The 24,460-nt window shown below is 37.0% G+C and overlaps 1 protein-coding gene across 25 annotated transcripts in view; it reads right to left on the bottom strand.

The window, feature by feature from the left end:
• CCSER2 (coiled-coil serine rich protein 2) overlaps positions 1 to 24,460 on the bottom strand; it is a 163,767-nt gene that overhangs the window by 106,392 nt on the left and 32,915 nt on the right. For 12 of the 25 annotated variants that reach the window (XR_014075052.1, XR_014075053.1, XR_014075062.1 and 9 more), the window contains 2 exons: positions 16,806 to 18,261; positions 15,479 to 15,678 (listed from right to left, as the gene is read on the bottom strand). Coding sequence is in view for 11 of the 25 variants with exons in the window: in XM_081563200.1 (XP_081419326.1) it covers positions 15,479 to 15,678; positions 16,806 to 18,222 (1,617 nt within the window). In the remaining 14 variants the exon portion in view is untranslated. Of the gene's footprint in view, positions 1 to 4,134; positions 4,273 to 4,524; positions 5,206 to 15,478; positions 15,679 to 16,805; positions 18,262 to 24,460 lie in introns of those variants that run through there. The other 13 variants (XM_081563271.1, XM_081563398.1, XM_081563328.1 and 10 more) reach the window with 5 other exon arrangements.

A 24,460-nucleotide genomic window follows, 5' to 3' on the forward strand; every position in this document is an offset into this window, starting at 1 on the left:
TTGTCTTAACCTCATCAATGTCCCATATATTCACACTTCTCATAAACATCAATCCCTAATGGGACAAATCCCTTGGCTCTCCTCTTCTGTTTTCCTCCTTTTTCTTGGCAATGACTTTTTTTTTACTTTTAATATCGATAAGGGAAACTGAGACAGCAAATCTAATAAGGTTTCTCAGACAGCTGCTTGGTTTTACAACAGTATGGTTTCATGAGGTGCCCATGTAAAAGGAGTCCTCTTAATCACAAGAGTTGACATGACCTGACTATGGGGCATATTCAGTAGAAAAATAATCCAATCATCATAAAGTCAATCCAGCATGGCTTGCTATAGAGGGCACAGCCCCATCATCTACGATGTTCCACTTGGCATTTATGGAAGAAACATAGTCTTTCTTCTCAGGTACACAGACTACAGTAGGTTTTATCCAGTCCACCAGGCTACCCACTTCTCTAGGTAACCTACTATGAACAGCCATCTGTGATAGTTCTATAGTGAGTTGTGGGTCCTACCTATATCAACCCAATACTCTCTTCCACTCTGAAGCATTTAAAACCAAAGATACTACTCCTAAATTAGTCACTCTCACAATCCATTTCATACAAGTTCTTCAGGAAGTTGATGACACAGAACCACAATATAAGACTACTCCTTGGCACTATAACCCCTTGTTTCATTAGTTTTTTGGTTTCATTCTCTCCCTAACTTTACTACCTTCCTAACTTTACTACTTTACTTCCTTCCAGGAAGTGTTCATAAGAGTACTGCCTTTTGTCCTAGAATAATCGTTCCCATGAGAGTTGGCTTTAAAGCTATTGGTAGTAGATCAGACTGAATGCTAAGCTTGGCCCAGCATCACGATCAGCCCCAGCACTCGATATTACTTTCATTTTAGCTATTACAAGTAACAGTAGCCAATGGATAATATATTCAGTTTGTTTCTTATTATTCTGCATTTCCTTCTGTATCCAGTGGGTTACCTCATTGGGGGTTGTGGCTACCACCATTTCTAAATTCTACTCCAAAACTTTTGCCTTTAGTAACAGATCACAGCACAGCTGCAGTTTCATATGATCACTGACTACATAGCCATCCAAGAATCAAAATTTCTTCATTCCCAGTCCTTTAATCCTTTTGCTTCCCACATGTTTCAGTCAAAGCAGGTGTAGCGTATTTCATTTTTTGCTGACACCAGCTACAATGCCTTTCAACATTAGCTATCCAGAGTTAGCACAAACTTCACAGGTTAATGGCAGTCTTACACAAGACTGACATTTAATTCAGACACCACTGTTCAAAAAATCTCAGGGGTTCCCAGGCCCTGTACTTCCTACTAACTGACTACAAACTTGAAGGTTCCCACTACTCCCTCAAGGCTTCCCTGGTGGCTCAGCAGTAAAGAATCCACCTGCAAAAATGCGGGAGATGCTGGTTTGATCCCTGGGTCAGGAAGATCCCCTGGAGGAGGAAATGGCAACCCATTCCCATGTTCTTACCTGAGAAATCCCACGGACAGAGGAGACTGGTGGGCTACAGTCCATGGGGTCGCAAAAGAGTCAAGCATGACTTAGCGACTAAATGACAAACTACTCCATCAGGTTGCTCACTAGAACAACTTACGACACTCAGCAAAGGATTATACTTTATGATTACACTTGTATTATAGTCCACACGGTATAAATCATGACCAGCCAAAAGAAGAGACACACGGGGCAAAGTCTAGGGTAGTCCCAAACATGAAGCTTCCGTGTTCCTGCTCCATGGAGTCAGAATAGGTCAACTCCTTGGCACACTGATGGATAACAATAGGCAGAGAGAATGTCCCAGGGACATTCACCTGGGATTCACTATCCAGAGTTTTCACTGGAGTTTCATTACAAAGGCACGCGAGGTTGAATCATGGCCCACATGACTAAACTCAATCTCCAGCCCAGTTCCCTTGCTCCCTAGAGGTCAAACTATCAGAGGGCTCAACACGCCAACTTTCTAACTGCATGTCTGGTTTTTCTTGCATGCCCTAACCCCAGCCTGAGTCACCTTGTTAGCATAAACTATTAGGACCCACCATGAGCAAAAATACCCCTATCACTTGGGAAATTCCAAAGATGTAGAGGCTCCCACACAAAAACTGAGAACAAAAGTCAGCTGAATTCTTTATTATATAACACAAGACTCAGTATAAGACATAACAAGGCAATAATGAAGACAGTATGTTACTGGTGAAAGAATAGACACACAGATCAACAAAACAGAACAGTGAGCTCTAAAGGAGGCCTACACACATACACTCAACTGATTCTCACAAAAGAGCAATGACAATTCAATGCAGAAAGTATAGTCTTCTCAACAAATAGTGCTCGAACTCTTAGACAAAACTTCATGCAAAAAAATTAACCCAAACATGGGTGTTACACAAAAACTAACTCAATATGGATCACAGACGAAAATGCAAAATATAAGACTATAAAACTTGTTGAAGTAAACAAAGTAAAAAAACTATATGATTTTGAGTTTGGTGATGATTTTTAACAATACACCCTACGGCATGATCTGTAAAAGAAAAAAAATTAAGTTGGAATTTATTAAAACTTTGCTCTGTGAAAGACACTTTAAAGAGAATGAGAAGACAAGGCATAGGCTGGGAGAGACATGTGCAAATCACATATCTAATAAAAGACATATCCGAAGTATTCAAAGAACTCTTAAAATTCAATAATGAGAAATCAATTTAAAAATGGACAAAAGATACTAAATTGACACTTAAAGATATACAGATGACAAGCACATGATAAACGTTCTGTTGTTAGGGAATTTCCAAATTCAAAACAATAACAGAATACTACTGGATACCTATTAGAATGCCTAAAAACAAAACACTGATGATACCAATTGCTGGTGAGAACAAAGAACAACTAGAACTCTCACACACTGTCAGTGGGAATGCAATTTGGTACAGTCACTTTGCAAAACAGATTGGTAATTTCTTATAAGGCTAAACAGTCTTACCACATGATTGAGCAATTGCACTCTGGTATTTTCCCAAATGAAATGAAAGCACCTGTCCACATAAATACCTGCAGGTCAATTACAGCAGCTTTATTCATAACGGCCAAAAATGAAGCAACCAAAATGTCCTAGCTGTGGTAATCCATACAATGTAATATTATTCATCAATAAAAAGAAATGAAGTAGCAAGCCATTAAAAAACATAGATCAGTCTTAAATGATAGAAGCCAATATGAAAAAGCTATATGGTGTATGATTTTAATTATATGGCATTCTTTAAAAGGCAAAATTATAGAGATGTTCTATATACATTAGTGTTTGCAAGGAGTTCGTTGCAGGGAGGGATAAACATATGAATTATAGGGACATTTTAGGATGGTGAAACTATTCTTTATGAAATAAGACATTAAGCATTTGTCAAAATTCAGTGATCTTTATAGCACACAGAGTAAATCTTAATGCATACGATTTTTTTTTTTAAGTTTATGAAACCACCTCACTGAAGGAGGTGAGGGGAATAAAATACTATCCTAAGTAACTGTGGAAATGAATGGAGTCCAAAAGGCTAAAGGCAAAGGAATTCTATGTAAGCACCATACTCTAATTGATAAAGGTATGTCCTGTGGGGGTACAAATTAACAATTCTGAAGCGACTATTCATTTAGGTTAGAACAGCAACTTCAATAACTCCTGTGTTAGTTGCTCAGTCATATCCCAACTCTTTGTGACCCCATGGACTGTAGCCCAACAAGCTCCTCTATCCATGGGGTTCTCCAGGCAAGAATACTGGAGTGGGTAGCCATTCCCTTCTCCAGGGGATCTTCCGGAGCCAGGGATTGAACCTGGATCTCCTGCATTGCAGGCAGACTCTTTACCATCTGAGCCACCAGGGAAGCCCAAATTTCATTTAATTAATAAACACATTTAACTACTCAGCCTCAGCATCCTAATTAACTATAACTAGTTCATAAGGTCTATCTGATCCAACTCACAGAATTCAGTATTTTATTCATAAATATTACTAATTATGCATCTACTCTATGCCAGGTTCTCTGCTAGGTAAAAAAAGGACTTTGTAGTGAACTACTTATTCTTTTTCTTTAACAAACTACTTTTAAGTTCACTCACTTTTTCTCTGAAATGGTGGCTTTGACCCAAAAGTTTTAGATAGTCCAATAATTCCATGTTTGTGAAAAATGAAGAAATGTGCAGAAAAAACACTCTACTCATGGTCTTAATATACAGACTGGAAGTGTGTATAAAGATCTGAAATACAGATATTGATATAAAATTTAAATTATATCTGCCTTATTCTAAAATCTGATTTGTAAACATTTGTCTTTCCGATTTGAGATACAAGATTTTTTCTTCCTTTCCACTTTCTTAATTTCATAGCTTCATCTCTAACCACTCTCTATTTCACACATCATATTCTTAGCAATGCAGATATTCCTCTCATACATGGTGATTTTGTGGTCCCTCCAGGTACATGCTATTCTTTATGACCAAAACACTCACCTTCCCTTTTCTTTGACCAACTGGGTCAACTTTGTATCCATTCTTCAAAACTCAACTCAGATGTCACTTCCTCATAGCATATCATATACATGCTAACACAGCATGCATGATATCACTTAAAAACTACATTATGACTATGTATTTATAATCACTTATCATACTAGATTTTAAATCAATAAAGAATAAAGACAGCCTTATGTATATTCAGTAAGTTTAGCACTGAACAGTATGCCTGAGACATACCAGAAGCTCAATAAATAATTACTGAATTGAACTTCATATTAAACAGATTTAATCTACAAGAAATAATAATAATACAGAGTGAAGAAAAATATTATGTTCAAAGGGTCCAACAACTATATAAAATAAATTTAAACTTTGTTTTTAAAACTTACATCTAAAAGCTACATTAACAGGCCAAGAAGCTATGTTAGTAATTAAATGGGCATGGCAGATTCACCAGTCTAGCCAATAAAAAGGAAATTAAGAAAAATTTAGTTTCCTCAACTCATTCTGTCCCCTTATTTGTAACACAGTTAACTAATAGTTGGATTAGATCCCTTCCATGAGTTCAAGTTCTGCATTCTGTGTCAGAGCATACTCAAAGTATCACTGTCAGTTTGACATGTTCATTTACCTATATTAGGTCGGTCTCAACTTTCTGTAAGCTGTCCTTCCACTATCAGTCTATGCTAATGTCACATTTTTAGCTACTTGCAACTTGCTATTATGACACGTGGTACCTTAGAAACTTACTCTGTAAATAGGTTATGTCACAATGTGTATGGAAAAACTATTGAATAATATTAAACATTATATTTAGTTTTAAGTGTTTCTATTTATTTTGAATTAAATGGCACATTATCATGGCACCATTTCAACAAGTATATATTGAGTCCTTATTTAGTGCCAGAAACCTAGAAGAGTGATGAGAGAGAGATGTTATCACTATATTCAAGACATGTCGTAGGATCTGGAGATTAAAAGCAACTAGATAGACCTGTATAAAGTAGAACAGGCCATGGAGAGCCAGTCAAGTAGTTTAAGTTTGACATTATAAGGAATGGGAAAACCATTAGGAAAATAACAAGTCAAACTGCCAATTTAGGATGATTTTGGCAGCAGGATGAGAGCAGCAGTACTAATCATAACTTTTAAAAGTGAGGAGGTGACACTTTTCTCCCTTACAGTCAATGAGTAATGGAATTTAATCACTTGTACCCTCTAAACCCACTTTCAAAATTGCAGACTCCTCTAAGCTCCCCTCTGCCACCACTTTAGTCCAAGCTACTACCACCCCTCACATGAATGACAGCTTCCAGCATACTATTTGCCTCTCTTCTAGTTCAATCTTTATACAAAGTACTTTGAAAATGTAAATCAAGTCATGCCCCTTTCCAGCTTAAAACCAACATTCTTCTAATCACATATATATATCCTTTTAACCTACTTACTGTATTCCCTGGGCCAACTAAGCCTAACCATCCTTTTCTAAAAAAGCCTTATTTAATACCCACACCAGACCACGTGTTCCAGCAATATACTTTCATTTGGTAATTTTCCTTTGCAGCACTTTCCTCACTTATCAATTGAAGATAATTAATGAATTAGCTAAACACTTCAACTGCATGTGCCTTAACAGAATGTAAGCACTAAAACAGAAACTGCAGCTGTCTTGATCATTGTATCCTCAGTGCTCTGCCCATGAGGGTCACTCAAATATGTTAAATATATCGGCAGATGCCTTCCACTGGGAGCCAGAGGATGATGGCTTAGCAAGGACAACACAGAGAAAACTGAATGCCTAAAAAGTTTCCACAGACTTTTATTTGGTTTAAAAAGTTAATCTCTGAATCTTTAAAATTTATTTGCAGTGTTCTAATATAAGGGTCAGCAAACTTTTTCTTAAAGCTCAGAGAGTAAATATTTTAGGTTTGTGAGCAATACAGTCTCTGTTGTAACTACTCAGCACTGCCAGAGTAGCACAAAAGCAGCCAGACTACATGTAAATTTATTACAAAAACTGATCTACATATATAAATATACATAAATTTATTTACAAAAATATTCATTGGAAGGACTGATGCTGAAGCTGAAACTCCAATACTTTGGCTACCTGATGCAAAGAACTGACTCACTGGAAAAGACCTTGATGCTGGGAAAGACTGAAGGCAGGAGGAGAAGGGGACGACAGAGGATGAGATGGTTGGATGGCATCACCGACTCAATGGGAGTTGGTGATGGACAGGGAAGCCTGGCATGCTGCAGTCCATGGGGTCGCAAAGAGTCAGACACGACTGAGAACTGAACTGAACTGATTTACAAAAATGAGTGGACAGCCTCAAGGCTGTAGCCTGCTGACTCCTGTTAATACACCCCAAAGAAACAGTAGACAGAAATTAAACAAAGCACAGTAAAATTAAATATGACAAATACAAACCAAATTGATATTCTGGTATTCCTCTGCTACATTTCTAGACCACAGGTAATTTCAAAATTCAATGCAAAAAAAACCTAGGGGAGTCCTATTCCCACATATGCTACTGCGAGGAATATTATGACATTTAGCATACATTTAAGTTTCAATAAAGTCTAGCAACATCAGTCACCAAGGTAGCAACCCAAACCTAGACAGCTGTTCCCTTACACAGGTAATGCACAGGTAAAGAAACGTGCAATCAAATGTGTTAGCATCATGAGTCGTAACTACTTACTGACTGTCAAAACCTTCCAAGCTAGAGTTTGAATCTACATTTTAAAATGAAAAAGGTGCTATCTAAATGATAAGGACATTAAACCTGCGTACTATATGAAGATAAGTCAAGACTGATAGAACAGGAAAAGAAAGCCAGGAACATCTGGTTCAACCACTTCTTTAGTCTTCCATAAAAATCCTTCCAAAAATAAAAGCAGTCCATGTGATGATTTAAAATTATCAATCCCTAAATATTTAAGGGTCAGGAAATCAGTCATTGTGACATTTTAATTCAATTCCCTTGCAATGAGAGCTCTTATATTGGTCACAGGACCACAGCAAAGATGATTCTGAGTATAGTTCGCTGTACTCACAACAGCGGAAAATGTTTCTGCTTAAAGCTGTGCACATACAGTATGATTCTGACAACATCTACTAGCAAAAAAAAAAAAAAATGCTGTATTTCCTGTTCAAAAAAGTTAAATATCAACTAAAAGTTTACTGAGTTTTAAAATGCTCGGTTATCCTGAGTAGATACAAGGCTGAAAGTAAAGAATACCAGACTGAGAGTAAATAGTAAGCTATTTCCCAACCTATCAATATCAATTTACTCAACCCACCTAAATTCAACCAAATTTGAAGCAATAGTTACTAACTGGTCCATAGCTACTTCAAAGAATTATTATAGAAATATGAAAAGAAGATAAATAAAAAGGATACTACAGTGAACAAGGATAACTTTGAATCAGTACCTATGTCAGAGTCCTCAAGACCATCCCCAAAGTTAGACGGTTCACAAGGACTCATAGTCATATATATTCACAGCTAAGATGTGTTCCAGCGCAAGGACATGAAACAAAATGAGAAAAGGAAAAGTCAGATGGGGCAAAATTGAAGAAATGAAGCATTAGCTTTGAGTCCTCTCCCAGTAGAATCAATGTACATGCTAAATCCCTCCAACAAGTGGCAACAACACATGAAAAGTGTTGTCTATTACACACATCCCTAAGAAATTCAGTTGTTTTTAATTGAGGGCTGGTGACATGGGCACCCTCTGCCTAGGATATACGAAACCTTCAGAACCCCAGAAGGAAAGCAGGTACACAGCATAAACCACATAGTACAGCTGAGGCACAGTGAACCACTCTTACCACTCAGGGAAAGTTTTGTATCACAGTAAGGGAACTGTTTACCAGCAAAGGGTCAGCCTTTCTAAGGATAGGCAACTTCAGCTGCCATGTTAATTAAGTCTTTTTTTTTTTCCGCACAGCACCCCAAGTATATCATGAAAGAATATTAATGAGAGAAAATTATCATGCCTCACACCAACTTCAGATGGAAGTCTTAAAAGTAAAAAAAAAATGAAAACAACAGGAAAATAATAAATAGCTAATATTTATTGAGCTCTTACTATTTCCCTGGCATTAATTATTTTATATGTATGACCTTATTTAAGGTTCACAGCAATGCCATGGGTAGTCTGAGATGATACTCAAAAGACTCAACAACCACTATCACATGGCTGTTAAAACATTCAGGCCTGTACTTCCAATATCAGCCCTAGAGATACGTGCTATTATTATTCCCATTCTATTACAAAAAAAAAAAAAAAAAAAGGAACAGAGAATCCAAAGGTATACAATTATTACATGACAGTAATGGGATTTTTTTACCACGATGGTGTGATCACTCACCTAGAGCCAGACATCCTGGAATGTGAAGTCAAGTGGGCCTTAGAAAGCATCACTACAAACAAAGCTAGTGGAGGTGATGGAATTCCAGTTGAACTATTTCAAATCCTGAAAGATGATGCTGTGAAAGTGCTGCACTCGATATGCCAGCAAATTTGGAAAACTCAGCAGTGGCCACAGGATTGGAAAAGGTCAGTTTTCATTCCAATCCCAAAGAAAGGCAATGCCAAAGAATGGTCGAACTACCGCACAATTGCACTCATCTCACACGCTAGTAAAGTAATGCTCAAAATTCTCCAAGCCAGGCTTCAGCAATACGTGAACCATGAACTTCCAGATGTTCAAGCTGGCTTTAGAAAAGGCAGAGGAACCAGAGATCAAATTGCCAACATCTGCTGGATCATCGAAAAAGCAAGAGAGTTCCAGAAAAACATCTATTTCTGCTTTACTGGCTATGCCAAAGCCTTTGACTGTGTGGATCACAATAAACTGTGGAAAATTCTGAAAGAGATGGGAATACCAGACCATCTGACCTGTCTCTCGAGAAACCTGTATGCAGGTCACAAAGCAACAGTTAGAACTGGACATGGAACAACAGACTGGTTCCAAATAGGGAAAGGAGTACGTCAAGGCTGTATATTGTCACCCTGCTTATTTAACTTATATGCAGAGTACATCATGAGAAACACTGGGCTGGAAGAAACACATGCTGGAATCAAGATTGCCAGGAGAAATATCAATAACCTCAGATATGCGGATGACACCACCCTTATGGCAGAAAGTGAAGAGGAACTAAAGAGCCTCTTGATGAAGGTGAAAGAGGAGAGTGAAAAAGTTGGCTTACAGCTCAGCGTTCAGAAAACTAAGATCATGGCATCTGGTCCCATCACTTTATGGGAAATAGATGGGGAAACAGTGGAAACAGTGTCAGATTTTATTTTTTTGGGCTCCAGAATCACTGCAGATGGTGACTGCAGCCATGAAATTAAAAGATGCTTACGCCTTGGAAGGAAGGTTATGGCCAACCTAGATAGCATATTTAAAAGCAGAGACATTACTTTGCCAACAAAGGTCTGTCTAGTCAAGGCTATGGTTTTTCCAGTGGTCACGTATGGTTGTGAGAGTTGGACGGTGAAGAAAGCTGAGCGCCGAAGAATTGATGCTTTTGAACTGTGGTGTTGGAGAAGACTCTTCAGAGTCCCTTGGACTGCAAGGAGATCCAATCAATCCATCCTAAAAGAGATCAATCCTGGGTGTTCATTGGAAGGTCTGATGTTGAAGCTGAAACTCAAATACTTTGGCCACCTCATGAGAAGGGTTGACTCATTGGAAAAGACCCTAATGCTGGGTAGGATTGGGGGCAGGCGGAGAAGGGGACGACAGAGGATGAGATGGTTGGATGGCATCACCGACTCGATGGACATGGGTTTGGGTAGACTCCGGGAGTTGGTGATGGACAGAGAGGCCTGGCGTCCTCCAATCCATGGGGTCGCAAAGAGTCGGACACGACTGAGTGACTGAACTGAACTGAACTGAACTGAATGGGATTTTTAATATAATTTGCTTCATAGCCCTGGTTCTTAATTATTTGTTATATTGCCTCTCAACATACTAAGTACTTTGTATGGCCCCAGGACCAGAAAAGGATGTCTATACACACACACACAGTAAAGACTGTAAAGAAAAACATTACTAAACTTATTTACACAAAAATTTAAAACCATACATGATAAAGGCAACAAAAATATATAAATAAAACTGGTAAAATAAACTAATTCTGAAAAAAAGAGGCCTTAAAACAAAAGGCATAATGAGGGTTAGAGAAGATCACTACACAATGACTGAAAGTCCAGTTTACCAAGGAAACAACTCTAAACAAGTACACACCTAATAAAATTCATTTAAAGTAGAAAAAGCAAAAAGTTGGTAGAATTTTAGAGAAAAATGGTAAACCCACTACCGCACTCTTTTAAACTTAATCAATTCTCCATCCTTTCTCTAGGGGTTTTCCTCTTAGATCCAAAGAGAATGACACATAGACACCATTCTACTCCAAAGCACAGAATGAATGTTTTGTTGTTTACCATCTCATATACACAGGCCAAATTATCAAGAAGGAAATTCATGAATCACTTCATGGCAGATAGATGGGGAAACAGTGGAAACAGCGGCTGACTTTATTTTTCTGGGATCCAAAATCACTGCAGATGGTGATTGCAGCCATGAAATTAAACGACACTTACTCCTTGAAAGGAAAGTTATGACCAACCTAGACAGCATATTAAAAAGCAGAGACATTACTTTGCCATTAAAGGTCCATATAGTTAAGGCTATGGTTTTTCCAGTGGTCATGTATGGATGTGAGAGTTGGACTATAAAGAAAGCTGAGCACCAAAGAACTGATGCTTTTGAGCTGTGGTGCTGTAGAAGACTCTTGAGAGTCCCTTGGACTGCAAGGAGATCCAACCAGTCCATCCTAAAGATCGGTCCTGGGTGTTCATTGGAAGGACTGATGTTGAAGCTGAAACTTCAATACTTTGGCCACCTGATGCGAAGAGCTGACTCACTGGAAAAGACGTGATGCTGGGAAAGATTGAGGGCAGGAGGAGAAGGGGACGACAGAGGATGAGATGGCTGGATGGCATCATGGACTCAATGGACATGGGTTTGGGTGGACTCCGGGAGTTGGTGATGGACAGGGATGCCTGGCGTGCTGCGGCTCATCGGGTCGCAAAGAGTCGGACACAACTGAGCGATTGAACTGAATGGTCAATTCAGATATGTACTGAACTCTTCCAGAGGCTATCTCATCACTTAAGTAATAAGAACAATATTTAGCCTTCTAATTTCTGTATAAGTCTAATTACATGAAATAGAAGTTGGGGTTTTGATTTTTTACTTTGCTTTTCTGTTTGGAGTGTCATTGTAACTACTGTATTGTAAATGATGGAAAATAATTGCGTATGTTATTTTGGGGTGTGTTATTTGCATCAGTATTTTATCTCTATTAATGTTTGTGCTCATCACTGCATATAAAACTTGGATGTATCAATGTAACTTAATTTTTTATTTTCATACTGGCATTGTAGACACTTGAGAAAGCTGTATCTTGCAGGCTTGACTTAACTTTTTTTCCTTAAAAATCTGGAATATAATCTTATACGATTTACTGGAAGAAACAGTACAAAGCATTTGAGTGTAAAACTCTCCAAATGTTTTGGATTTACAGCATTTCTTTGATAAATGAACTGCATACCACTAGTACAGATCTAGTACAGCGTTGACAATAAGCTAATAATGGATAAACTTTTCTTTACTCCATTAATACAAGCAGTGTTTTATTTAATAATCATCGATGAAATAAATGTGCCTGATATTAATTTTAAAAATTACAGTATTAGATCAGAAAATAAAAACCAGCAGTACATTTTTAGTCACACTGAAAATGAAGGACTTAATTTTCCCCACAAGTTTCAGTGTTTTTAGTAATCAATTCTATGCATTTTATATAAATAGAAATATATATACATTACACATAAAAAGGAATAGCCTGAGATTAATTTAAAAGATTATTTACAGATGGCAAATTTATGGAGTCACTATTTAAGTAAACTTGCTGCCCTCCACAGCCTTCTAATTTTATTTATCTGGTCCAGCAGTTTACTGGTATCTGCTCGCTTGTTGGAGAAGAATCAGTGCTGGCAGCGCATGTTTAAGAAACACCAAGGGCAAAAGATTGATGTTTGTACCAGGTACAAAACTGGCACGGTTTTTTTTTGTTCAGGGCTGTGTTTACTACCCTGAAATGTCATATTTTCTGTATTTCAGTTCCAAGACTGTGATGTCTTGTTAAATTGACAGTAAATGATAAACTTCAGTGTTTTCATAATATAACAATCCTTTTTGATAAAGGCGTACCCAAGTTAAGTACACTGCTCTTAGCTGATTCTAATCATGGGCTTTTTAAAAAGGAAAAAAGAAAATTCCAAGATCCTACTAAAGTCTAAATTTAGCATATTGACAAAAGAATCTGGATTTATACCCTCTTTAAAACCTTTTTTTACCAGTTTTCTTTTGTGTTAATGCTTTCTTAAATAAAACACTGCATGAATTCCAAGTTGCATATTTGCATACTATTTTAATTTGCAAATTGTTTTTTAATCAAATATCCTGGTATTTTGTTTCTTTTTCCTTCAGGGTGTTTAAGTATGTTACTATAGTAGCAAAACTTTTTCATTTAAAAAATCTCTACTACTAATTTCTAAAGTTGGTTTGTGTTAAATAAAAGTTAAATCATACACTGCAAGGTGTAGGAAGATTTGTTTTAAAGAACCCAATGATATAGGTTTGATTACTAAGTTTGAACTATTAACTGTTTAATAATTTTAGACTTGTGGCTTTCTTTCTTTGGTTTGTTTGTTTTTGCTTTTACTTCTATGCTACACTAGTTTGCCATGTAGCAATTGCACTGTGCAATATTACAATAAGGACTGGGAAAATTTTTATGGATGTAATGTCTATTACGGTTTGCGATAGTATTTCTCTCTAGTTCTCAGTGATTTAAATGTGACCAAGCCTTCTGTACTTTGTCACAAAAAGCGGGTTTTCCAGGTGACTATTTTGGTGAGTGTCAAAATAAGAATTTATGGTGTATTACTGTCGATTCACTTTGAATTAAAATATATATATTGCAGCAAAAAAAAAAAAAGAACAATGAACTGTCTGAAAAATGTCCGGTACTAAGTAGCTGACTGCTGCCATCTGCTGGACTCAATGCTCATTTCAACTCCAATCATACTCGCTTAACAAGTTCTATCTAGTAAGACAGCAAATAACTCTTAAACTGTAACCTTTTCTGAACTTCCTTTATTTAAAGAAATAAGAGATGATGCCTCTAAATTAAGTATGTATACTTTCCATGTCTGTGCAATTTAACAAGCTTCTGGTAATGACCTTTATTTTTTTCCCAAGTCACAGGTTTACATGGAGATAGAAAATTCCATCACCTAAAATCCTCCTGGAATTTAATATATCCACAAAGACTACCAGTTTTCCTTACAAGTACTGGAAAATTGTATTTTATATACTAAGTAATCATAGAGAATAGTTTTAATCACACCCATTATACTTTATTCACACTGCATATAATCCACATTACTAGCAATTTTTCTTAAAATATGCATGTATAAATATATGGTAGGTCTTCCAGTGCTCATCCATGTCTGGTTCCCTTGCCTACCAGGCACACAGGAAAATTACACTTCCTGCCCACTCAGTACATAAGATTAACTCAGTTTAGTAAATTGTGAGTAGAAGTGCCATATGCCATCTACAGGCCAAAGCAGTAACTGCATGTGTAGATCCTCTGTCAACTGCTTTGTGACCCTCCTTACCAGATGGACAAAGGGTCTCAGAAGGCCACGATGAAGCCCCAAGATCAAACTGGCTTAGAACACTGAAGACAGCTGCCCTACAGAGTTGTCCAGACCTACAATAGACTCTGTAAGAGTAAAAAATAAACTTTCATTTTGTTGCTGCTGCTAAGTCGCTTCAGTCGTGTCCGACTCTGTGCGACCCCATAGACGGCAGCCCACCAGGCTCCGCCATCCCTGGGATTCTCCAGGCAAGAATACTGGAGTGGGTTGCCAGTTCCTTCTCCAGTGCATGAAAGGGAAAAGTGAAAGTGAAGTCGCTCAGTCGTGTCCGACTCTCAGCGACCCCATGGACTGTAGCCTACCAGGCTCCTCCGTCCATGGGATTTTCCAGGCAAGAGTACTGGAGTGGGGTGCCATTGCCTTCTCCGTTCATTTTGTTAGGTCACTGCAAATTAGAATTGAGAATGCTACCACAGCACAGCCTAGCCCAGGGTTTCTCAAGAGCAGCACTATTGACATCTTGGGCTGGATAATTCTTTGTTGTGGGTGTTATCCTGTGTATTACAGGATGTTAAACAGTATCCCAGTGTCTACCCATTAGTTATCAGCAGCATTCCTCAGTGTGACAAAAACATCTCGTAGACACTGCCTTCCCCTACCTTGAGAAACTGAAAAATACAACATATGTGAATATATGCATGTATACTTATTTATGTAGAGCTGACCTTTGAACAACACAAGGTTAGAGGTGCTGACCCTAAGAGTTGAAAATGCTGCACGGTTGAAAATCCTTGGTTAGCTTACAGCTGGCACCCCATATATGCTGTTCTCCACATCCGCAGCTCCGCATCCACAAATCCAACCAACCACAGACTGTGTAGTACTGTAGTGTTTCTACTACTGAAATAAATTCACAGATAAGTAGACTCTCATAATTCAAACCCATGTTGTTCAAAGGTCGACTACATTATGAATGTATGTGAGACCATAACTAACTCAATCTTTATATGACACAAATATATGCTTTATTATGTATTTAAGACCAGATATTTTGTAGACCCTTAAGAAATATGAACTCCCATTTCTCAGACTAGGAGAGTTAATTCATAAACTTACAAAAATCCAAACATCCCAAGTCTCTCTATAGCAAAGTAAACAAAATGTTCCCAAATGGTACATAAATCCATACATACTATGCTGTTCATTTCGGAGGACTCATAGCTCCCAACTGGGTGGACATTTCCAATGGGCTCCAAGCCCTCTTCATCCCACATGTACGTTCCATCAGAGCTATCAGATGGAGAGAGTTCAAATGAAGAACCAGCTCTGTAATCTGTGTCGGGTGACATCAAGTTATTTCCAGAAGCATGTTTTTTTGAACATTCACTCCTGTCTTCAATTGAATTTTTAAAAGAGAGGAAGAAAAAAGTTATTAGTTCACAAAACATAACTATTTGTTTCAAAAATATAAGCTTTAATAAATTGATATAGCAAAAGAGTTGGCAAAAAAAGTATTCATAATTAGTATATTCTAAATCTAAACAACAAAAAAATCAAGATGTAAAATCTTAAAAATAACCTACTGAACTATTTCCCAATAAATTTCATTGAGCCATCTTTCACTTCTGCAGTATTTCTGGAAATGTAAATAAAGCCTCATATTCTTTGAATATTTCCTAGGGTATTTATTTTTAAGCACTGTCCGGGAAACTCCTTACTCTGTGTATATCATTTCATCTTGGAGTTGCTTCCTAATAAGGAAATAAATTGCTCCAGCAGTCATTCCTAACTAGAAGACCCTCAGACAGTCAAGAGTTTATACATATCTTCAGGGGTGGCCTACTCCCTCGATCAGACTACACGCCTCTACCCAAACCGTCAGTTTGTTCTTTTTTTCAATCCAGATGGGCAAAGAAATATATTGTCTCCAGTATTCAGCACCAGGATTACCAAGTATAAGAAGAAATGTCAAACAGGTGCTACCTCTCTTCTCTCATTAAAAAAAAAAAAAGCTCCTGCTAAAGTATAACCATTAGATTTGCTAAGCGAGAAAATCTAAGTCTTCTTTTAAAAAAATGAAAACTGTCTAGGATAAAAAAATTCATTAGATTGTACCTAACATCTATTAGTCCATTTACCCTTTGGTACAGCTTTACTCAACACACAGCAGTGATCTAGTTCCTAAGGGAAGAGATGGTTTAAAATAGGATGCCACCGATTAGAGGAAGCAGGGGAAAAAAAATAATTTTGAAACAAGCAGGAATAAGCCTGTGTATGACAAAGAACAAAGGTAAGACACCACAGAGGAATGGATGTTTTATGGATGTTGTTTTAGCATGAAAAATAGGACAAGGAGCAAAAGTCACAAGGAAAGTAAATGCTGCTACATTCCAATTTTGTCTAGATCCATCCCTCCATGAAATTGTTAGTATTTTGAAATTAATCAGAAGATAATCCTAGGTATAAATTCAACTATATTATCTAGAAGAAAACAAAAAAATTAAGGACATTAATATTTACCAGAGACACTTATATCTATCCATTCATCAGTTTTACTGAAGGATTTTTCATTTTCCTTGGGGGAATCAAATATATCTTTTGGTGGTACATTTTCACACTTTTCTTCTTTGAGAGAAATTTCCTCTGGAGTTATTCTAGTTCTGTTGGAGTCTTCTATATCTATGAAATCATCACTAAAGTCTTCACTTAAATCATTCTTATCAGAAGATGACAAAGAAGACAAGGAAATGTCATCCACATCATCACTCAGGTATCTAATTTTAGCATCACGCTTCATGGTCTGGTCCTTTTCTGTTCTATAACTATCATTTTCAATTAGTTCTTGGTCCTTATCCACAACTCTGTCTTTAGCCACAAGTGCAGCGTCTTCCTCTATACATGTGTCAGCAGGTGAATTTTTATTACCATCAACTGTGAGAGTCCCAGAAAACGGAGGTCGGCTAGATTTCAGAAGAGAGGGATGAACCATCCTATAACCGAAAGTGGAAGTTACACCCTGGCCATTTGGTAAAGCCAACTTCTTTCCACCAGCAGCATAAGGCCTATTAAAACCATATCCTAAATGTTCATTCCCATTGAGGACTTCTGACTGCCGGGAATTTCTTGTTAGCATACTTGACCTCAGAGGCACTCTAATGGGTAGCTGTTGGTTCTGATAAGGCTTTGTAAGATCTGCAGCTCTATTGAAGGAATGTGATCTGGTTATAGATGAAGGTGGAAGGAATGAATTCTGAATGGAATGTGAAAAACTCTGTGACCTTACCATTTTTTCACAAGCAAGCGATTTGATATTATCTAGAGATTGTGCTAAGCTTTCTCCAGAACTGCCTCTGGTGGCACAGGAGTTTGCTCTAGGCCTTTGTATGCTACTAGCTGATCGGTTTCCGTAAAATCCATTCAACTGAGACTTTGGAGCACTGACTGAAGCATATGAAGTCCTTCCTAACAATGTGCCTTTGGTGAATTTACCCAAATTAGATGGTCCGGACAAAGACTTTTGGTTTAACTCCTCTGTAGATGACACAAACATAGTGGACGGCTTTGCTAACTTTGACGTGAGTAGAGAAATACTTTTCAAACCTCCCTTCATCCCATTTTTATCAAACACTCCTTGAGTAGGTGCAATTTTTTCAGGATCAATTACTTTAGCATGTGAACTCTGAGTATTATTAGGCTCTTCAGGACTTTGTGCACTAAACTCATATTTATTTGCTGTTCTCCAGTTAAATGAATGGGACGATGAACAATCAGAGCCATTATTTTTGATGTAACTTTTGACGCTGCTACTCTTGGAAGTTCCCAACAAATTAACAGGTTTCCCATTTGGCATTGGCTGCAGTGTACTTCTTACAGATTTTGTTCCATACTTTGGCAACTTGGAACCCAAAAAAGTCTTGATTTGTGTTTTCTCTTCCATGAGCTATACGGTGCATTTGTTCTTAAAATTTGACAGAATCTGAGGAGACAAAAGAATAGATTAAACATTCCTAAATAAAGATAATAATATGGATTATCACATAATATGAATGCATATTCTTAAATAGTTATATGCAGCAAAGCCCAAAAGCTACTCATGATTCCCACAGAACTCTTAATAAATACTGAATGCACTAATTAATAACAATATTATAAGAAGATAAAGAACATCTTTATAAGCACTTGAATAAACTTGGGCTATGGATGATGATAGCAAAATCCAGAAATAATAAAATTAGACTACAAATCTGTACAGAAAATAACACTTCTATAGCACAACTTCCAATTTCTAATCCAAATTATTTTTCTGTTTAGGAAGGCTTTATTTTCTTGGGCTCCAAATCACTGCGGACAGTGACTGCAGCCATGAAATGAAAAGATGCTTGCTCCTTGGAAGAAAAGCTATGATAAATCTAGACAGCACATTAAAGGAGAAACCTCACTTTGCCAACAAAGGTCCACAGCATCAAAGCTTAAGTTTTTCCAGTAGTCATGTACAGATGTGAGAGTTGGACCATAAAGAAGGCTGAGTGCTGAAGAATTGATGCTTTCAAACTGTGGTGCTAGAGAAGACTCTTGAGAGTCCCTTGGACAGCAAGGTCAAACCAGTCAATCCTGAAGGAAATCAACCCTAAATATTCACTGGAAGGACTGATGCTGAAGCTGAAGCTACAATATTTTGGCCACCTGATGCGAAGAGCCAACTCACTGAAAAAGACCCTGATGCTGGGAAAGACAGAGGGCAGGAGGAGAAGGAAGCGACAGAGGATGAGATGATTGGATGGCATCATCAACTCAATGGACATGAGTTCGAGCAAACTCCAGGAGATGGTGAAGGACAGCGAAGCCTGCAGTCCATGGGGTCGTAAAGACTGACTAAACAACAACAATATCTCCTTTAAAAATAAAAATGTGTGATTTTGTTGTTGTTGTTTTTAAGCACACATGCTCTTACAAAAACTTTAAACTTTCATTATTAAAGTTTATGGGAATGATGCAGATAAAGAATCCAATAGCAGCAAAAAAATTATCCTGGCATTAAGGAATAAAATGTCAGCTGTCATTTTAAACAAATATCTTAAAAGTATATCTATCCAGGAATATAAACATATACTACAGTTAGTGCCAGAGTGAGAAGCAAAATGATTTAATAACATTGATTAATCCATTAATCTCAACCTCTCAAGATTTATTTTAAAGGTAGTTAAAAAAACAATAAAAAAGTTCAAAGTACACACAAGAGCATAAAACGAGAAACAGAGTCCTCTATCTGAGTAATTATTTACTATATTATAATATGTCATGTGATGACATTACAATTGAGATTAATATTAAATATTAAAAATATTAAGATGTCCCAACAGTAACAAAAATATAATATGGACACTATATGATCTCTGTGGTTATACAGAAATGTTATAAGACCACATACAAGAGCAAAATTCAAATAAAAGCAAAACTCATGCCTTAGGGTCACTGATTTGTTTTAACTATGTACCTTAAGACATTGTCTTTAATTTGTTGGTTTTATTTTTTCAATTAAAAAAACTGATTCTAATTCCTAACCTTAAGAATTGGAGAGTTTCTAAAGTATGTACGTGTTAGTTATTAGTCATGTCAAATGTACATAGTTAGAAAATCATACAAACATTTAAGTAAAAATAAATAAATAAAAGATTGTGAGGTGAAACAGAATTACAGAACTTCCTATCCTCAGTAATAAACAAAAGGGACAGAGTATACAAAATGTGTGTTTGTGTGTGTAATTTTTCAGCCAAGAACCCACCAGCTACAATCAAACAAGAAAATGCTTAAATAAAAAATCTCTAAACTTTAAAAAGTAGTAGCCAGAAAAAGATTCCATACAGTGTGGTCGCTCCTAGCCTGATTACACTGCCTAGAAGGAGTAATGAGAGAAAACTGTTGAGTTAATAAAACCTGGAAACTAATAACTATTCTCTAGTTTGGATGGAAAGACCTGACTAGGCATGCCCTAGAAAAGTCCAGGAAAACATCTTCAGCACAGCTTTGAAACCTAAGCTGAAGCAGGCAGAGTGACTATTACATTAGAACAACTTTCTAAAATGTATATAGGCTTACTGATCAAATATTACTCATACACAATGTCTGAGATTATGAAAATGTAAAACTGTTTAAACTGAATGACTGACTAGTCTAACAAACATTTTATTTCAACAATAATTATGTTTATAGAAAATACATACTTAAACATCAGCTTACAGATAATTTCCAAGAAACTTAAGGTAACAAAAGCTTAGACAACTAAATTAATTAATGGATAATCATTGGCTTGCTACATCATTTCTAAGTAAGAATACTAAATAAAACTTTGATTACCAAGAATAATTTTAAGTTTGCATATTTTGCTTCTTGTTATTGTATGCTACAGAAAGACTTTATCTTTGGGACATGTAAATGAACATGTTCATTTCTGTTACTTACAGAACCTGTACAGTGAATCCCATTTTTATAAAAGTAACATGATAAACATATAAAGATATCACATAGAGATATGTGTTCACCTGTATATTTAAACACAAAAAATTGTTAATAGTGATTACCATTAGGGAAGTGAGAATTAGGTGAAAAGAAGGCTTCTTTTACTTTTAATCATTATTGCTTATGTACTTTAAATATGCCCATATATTTGCCACTTAAAATGTTTTAACCAAAAAACTGCATTAAAATTTTTTAAAAATTTATTCAGCATCAAACAAGTTCTTAAAAATTATTTAAAATTAAGTTTAATAGTACGTGAATAAACTTTAAAAGACATAAAATAGAAGTCTGAATTAAAAAGCAAAAAAGGTTCTTTTAGTCAACAGATACCATTTCAATCTCTCCAGACTTCAACCTCAATTTAATGTTTCACATCGATTTTATCTTTAAAATTTTATACTAAATTCAGCATTTCCATTCCACAATTCTAGTTCTTACCCTCACCTCTTTCTGCATGACTACAAAGGCTTCCTCCGTTATCAAGATTTCCATTTCACTTCTATACAGACTGTCAACAGTTATTCTCTCAAAGCACAGATCTGATCATATCATTCTAGATTAAAAACCACATGTGGCCCAGGAACATAAAATAAAATCCAAACTCACTGTACAGAGATCAAGCTTCTCTGTTAGGTTCTACCCTATCACTGCAGTACTGTACATTCAAGCCAAGATACATTTCTATCATTCCTCAAAATCTATCCTCTACTTTCTACCTTCTATGCCCTTGCTAAAGTTGTAAAAACTTGGAAGACCCCACCCTCCAAGTAAAACAGCACTACACTCACAAACCTTTCCAGTTAAAACTAATCTTGCATCCTTCTCTATTCCCTTCACACCGCTAACAGAGCTGAGTCTGTCTTATAATTGCGTGCATGTCTGTTTGACCCGTAAGAAGGTTGTGAGGGCATACTTGGTGCCTGCTATAGGAGCACAAATATGATAGATCCTCAACTTTTAAGTAAACTCATAATCTTAGTGCAAATTAATTTAATAAATAGTAAGTCAAAACTGAAAAGTAATGATTTCATTTTGTGGTAATGGCCTTGAGCAATATTCAGATGGATTCTGAGGTGAAATCTAGACTCTGTAGTAAAGAATCGTGATCAAACAGCAGTATCTGCCATGAGCAAGAAAAGAGACAGCATACCTATGCCAGATGACTGCCATTCCCATTTTCTGATAATAACCTTTACCACAAAACACACTCCACACGTACAAATCCTTTCAGGATGACCATAAGAACACTGGTAATGATAGCAGATATCAGGGCTATCCTGAAAATCACTAGAGAACCCACATTAATGATTCTGTCCTCTGGTGAGTCATCTGTGAGTCAGAAAGGCTTTAATATTCCCCTGCCAGTCACGAGTAGACAAGGAACGGAACATTCTTTCACTTCTCTATACTTCTACTTGACAGTCCGAAATAAGGGTAAGATATGTTATCTCCCAAGAACATCTTAAGTATTAATAACTGAGAGGCACAAGTCCACAAGAAAGACACTGTTACTAACAAAATGCTTAGGGTGCTATCACTTGGGGGGGGGGGAAGGATTAGAACCTGAATGTACTATTTCCTACCAAGAATATTTATTGATTTCTAAATGCACAAATAATTGCAACATAAATGATATCAATCATCTTGGACCGTGGTCTATCTTAAGACAAAGCTAATCTGACAGCTCAGCTATAAAGTTTCCTTATTTGCTTGTATTATGAATGCCATCACTTCACTTGTTGATAGGCCAACTTCTGGTCTTCAAATATTCATGAAACTTTCTCCTGTATTTGTTTATAACTTTGAAGCAGACATTGTGAGTCGGCTTCCTTTTAGGAGCTGTGATGTCTGTGATACACTTTACCTGATACGCAGTCCCCGTTAAGAAATTTAAAAAGGAAGTCATGATGATTTGAAAAAGTACATGTTGACTACACAATCTAATGATAGAATCTTCTCTGAAATACTTTACAATTGTCTCTGAGTTTTAATTTAATGTTGAACTAAGAATAATTCATGGTACAGGATTTGGAAATGTCTGAGATTTTCTGAGTTACTTTCTATAAGAGTAATCTTTTTTTAAGGATAGTACATTTAAAGTATGGTAATTCTGTATGGTAGAAACCTGTTATGTGGGTCAAGAAGCAACAGTTAGAATCCTGTATGGAACAACTGATTGGTTCAAGACTGAGACAGCAGTACGACAGGGCTGTCTGCTGTCACCCTGTTTGTTTAATCTATATGTTGAGCACATCATGAGAAATGCCGGGCTGGATGAGTTACAAGCTGGAATCAAGATAAGTGGGACTCATGCTGATATTTGGCAGAAAACAACAAAATTCTATAAAGCAATTATCCTTCAATTATAAAATAAATAAATGAAAAACAAAATGCATGAAAGCAAAAAAAAAAGGATAAGCGGGAGAAACATCAACAACCTCAGATACGTGGATGATACCACTCTAATGGCAGAAAGCAAAGAGGAACTAAAGAGTCTCTTAATGAGGGTGAAGGAGGGGAGTGAAAAAGCCAGCTTAAAACCAAACATTAAAAAAACTAAGATCGTGGCATCCGGCCCCATTACTTCAAGGCTAATAGAGGGGGAAAAGGTGGAAGTAGTAACAGATTTCCTCTTCTTGGGCTCTAAAATCACTGTGGATGGTGACTGCAGCCGTAAAATCAGAGACGTTTGCTTCTTGGCAGGAAAGCTATGACAAACCTGGACAGTGTGTTGAAAAGCAGAGACATTACTCTGCCGACAAAGGTCTGTATAGTCAAGGCTATGGTCTTCCCAGTGGTCACATACGGTTGTGAGAATTGGACTGTAAAGAAGGCAGAGCACCAAAGAATTGATGCCTTCAAACTGTGGTGCTGGGGAAGACTCCGGAGAGTCCCCTGGACAGCAAGGAGATCAAACCAGTCAATCTCAAGAGAAATCAACCCTGAATACTCGTTGGAAGGACTGATGCTGAAGTTGAAACTGCAGTATTTTGGTCATCTGATGCAAACAGCCAACTCAATGGAAAAGTTCCTGATGCTGGGAAAGATTGAGGGCAGAAAGAGAAGAGGGCATCAAAGAATGAGATGGCTGGATGGCATCACCAATGAAATGGACATGAACTTGGGTAAACTTTGGGAGACGGTGAGAAATAGAGAGGCCTGGCGTGCTGCAGTCCATGGTGTCCCAAACAGTCAGACACAACTGGGCAACAGAACAACAAATTCACATTTAAAAGAATTCCCAAAACTACTTATAAATTCCTTATTTAAAAAATTTTAAATCAAAGTTTTTTGCTTTCATAAGGAATCCACAATTGGATAAGAGGGGAAAAGAAGGGGCCAATATTACTGAGCACTTATATGACAGGTACCGTCCTTACCACTTTGTCCCTGTTAATTGCTTACTTTTCCTAATATTATAAAGTGGTAGATTTCACCCTATTTTAAATAGATAAACCAAGATTCAGAAAAGCTAAAACACTTGTCCAAAGTCACAAGTTCATAAATTACTGAAGAGAATTCAGGTTCAAGTCCACTTGACTTCAGGATCCATGCAGACTGCCCTCCAGACAAAGGAATGAAATATTCTGAGTTTACTGATAGTTTGGGACAAGAGTGAAGGAACTGGACAGCGGAAGTTAGAGGAGAAGCATGAAGAC

The sequence above is a fragment of the Giraffa tippelskirchi genome, chromosome 2, assembly GCF_054371585.1.
Source record: "Giraffa tippelskirchi isolate mGirTip1 chromosome 2, T2T-mGirTip1v1.2.pri, whole genome shotgun sequence".
Classification (NCBI taxonomy): domain Eukaryota; kingdom Metazoa; phylum Chordata; class Mammalia; order Artiodactyla; family Giraffidae; genus Giraffa; species Giraffa tippelskirchi.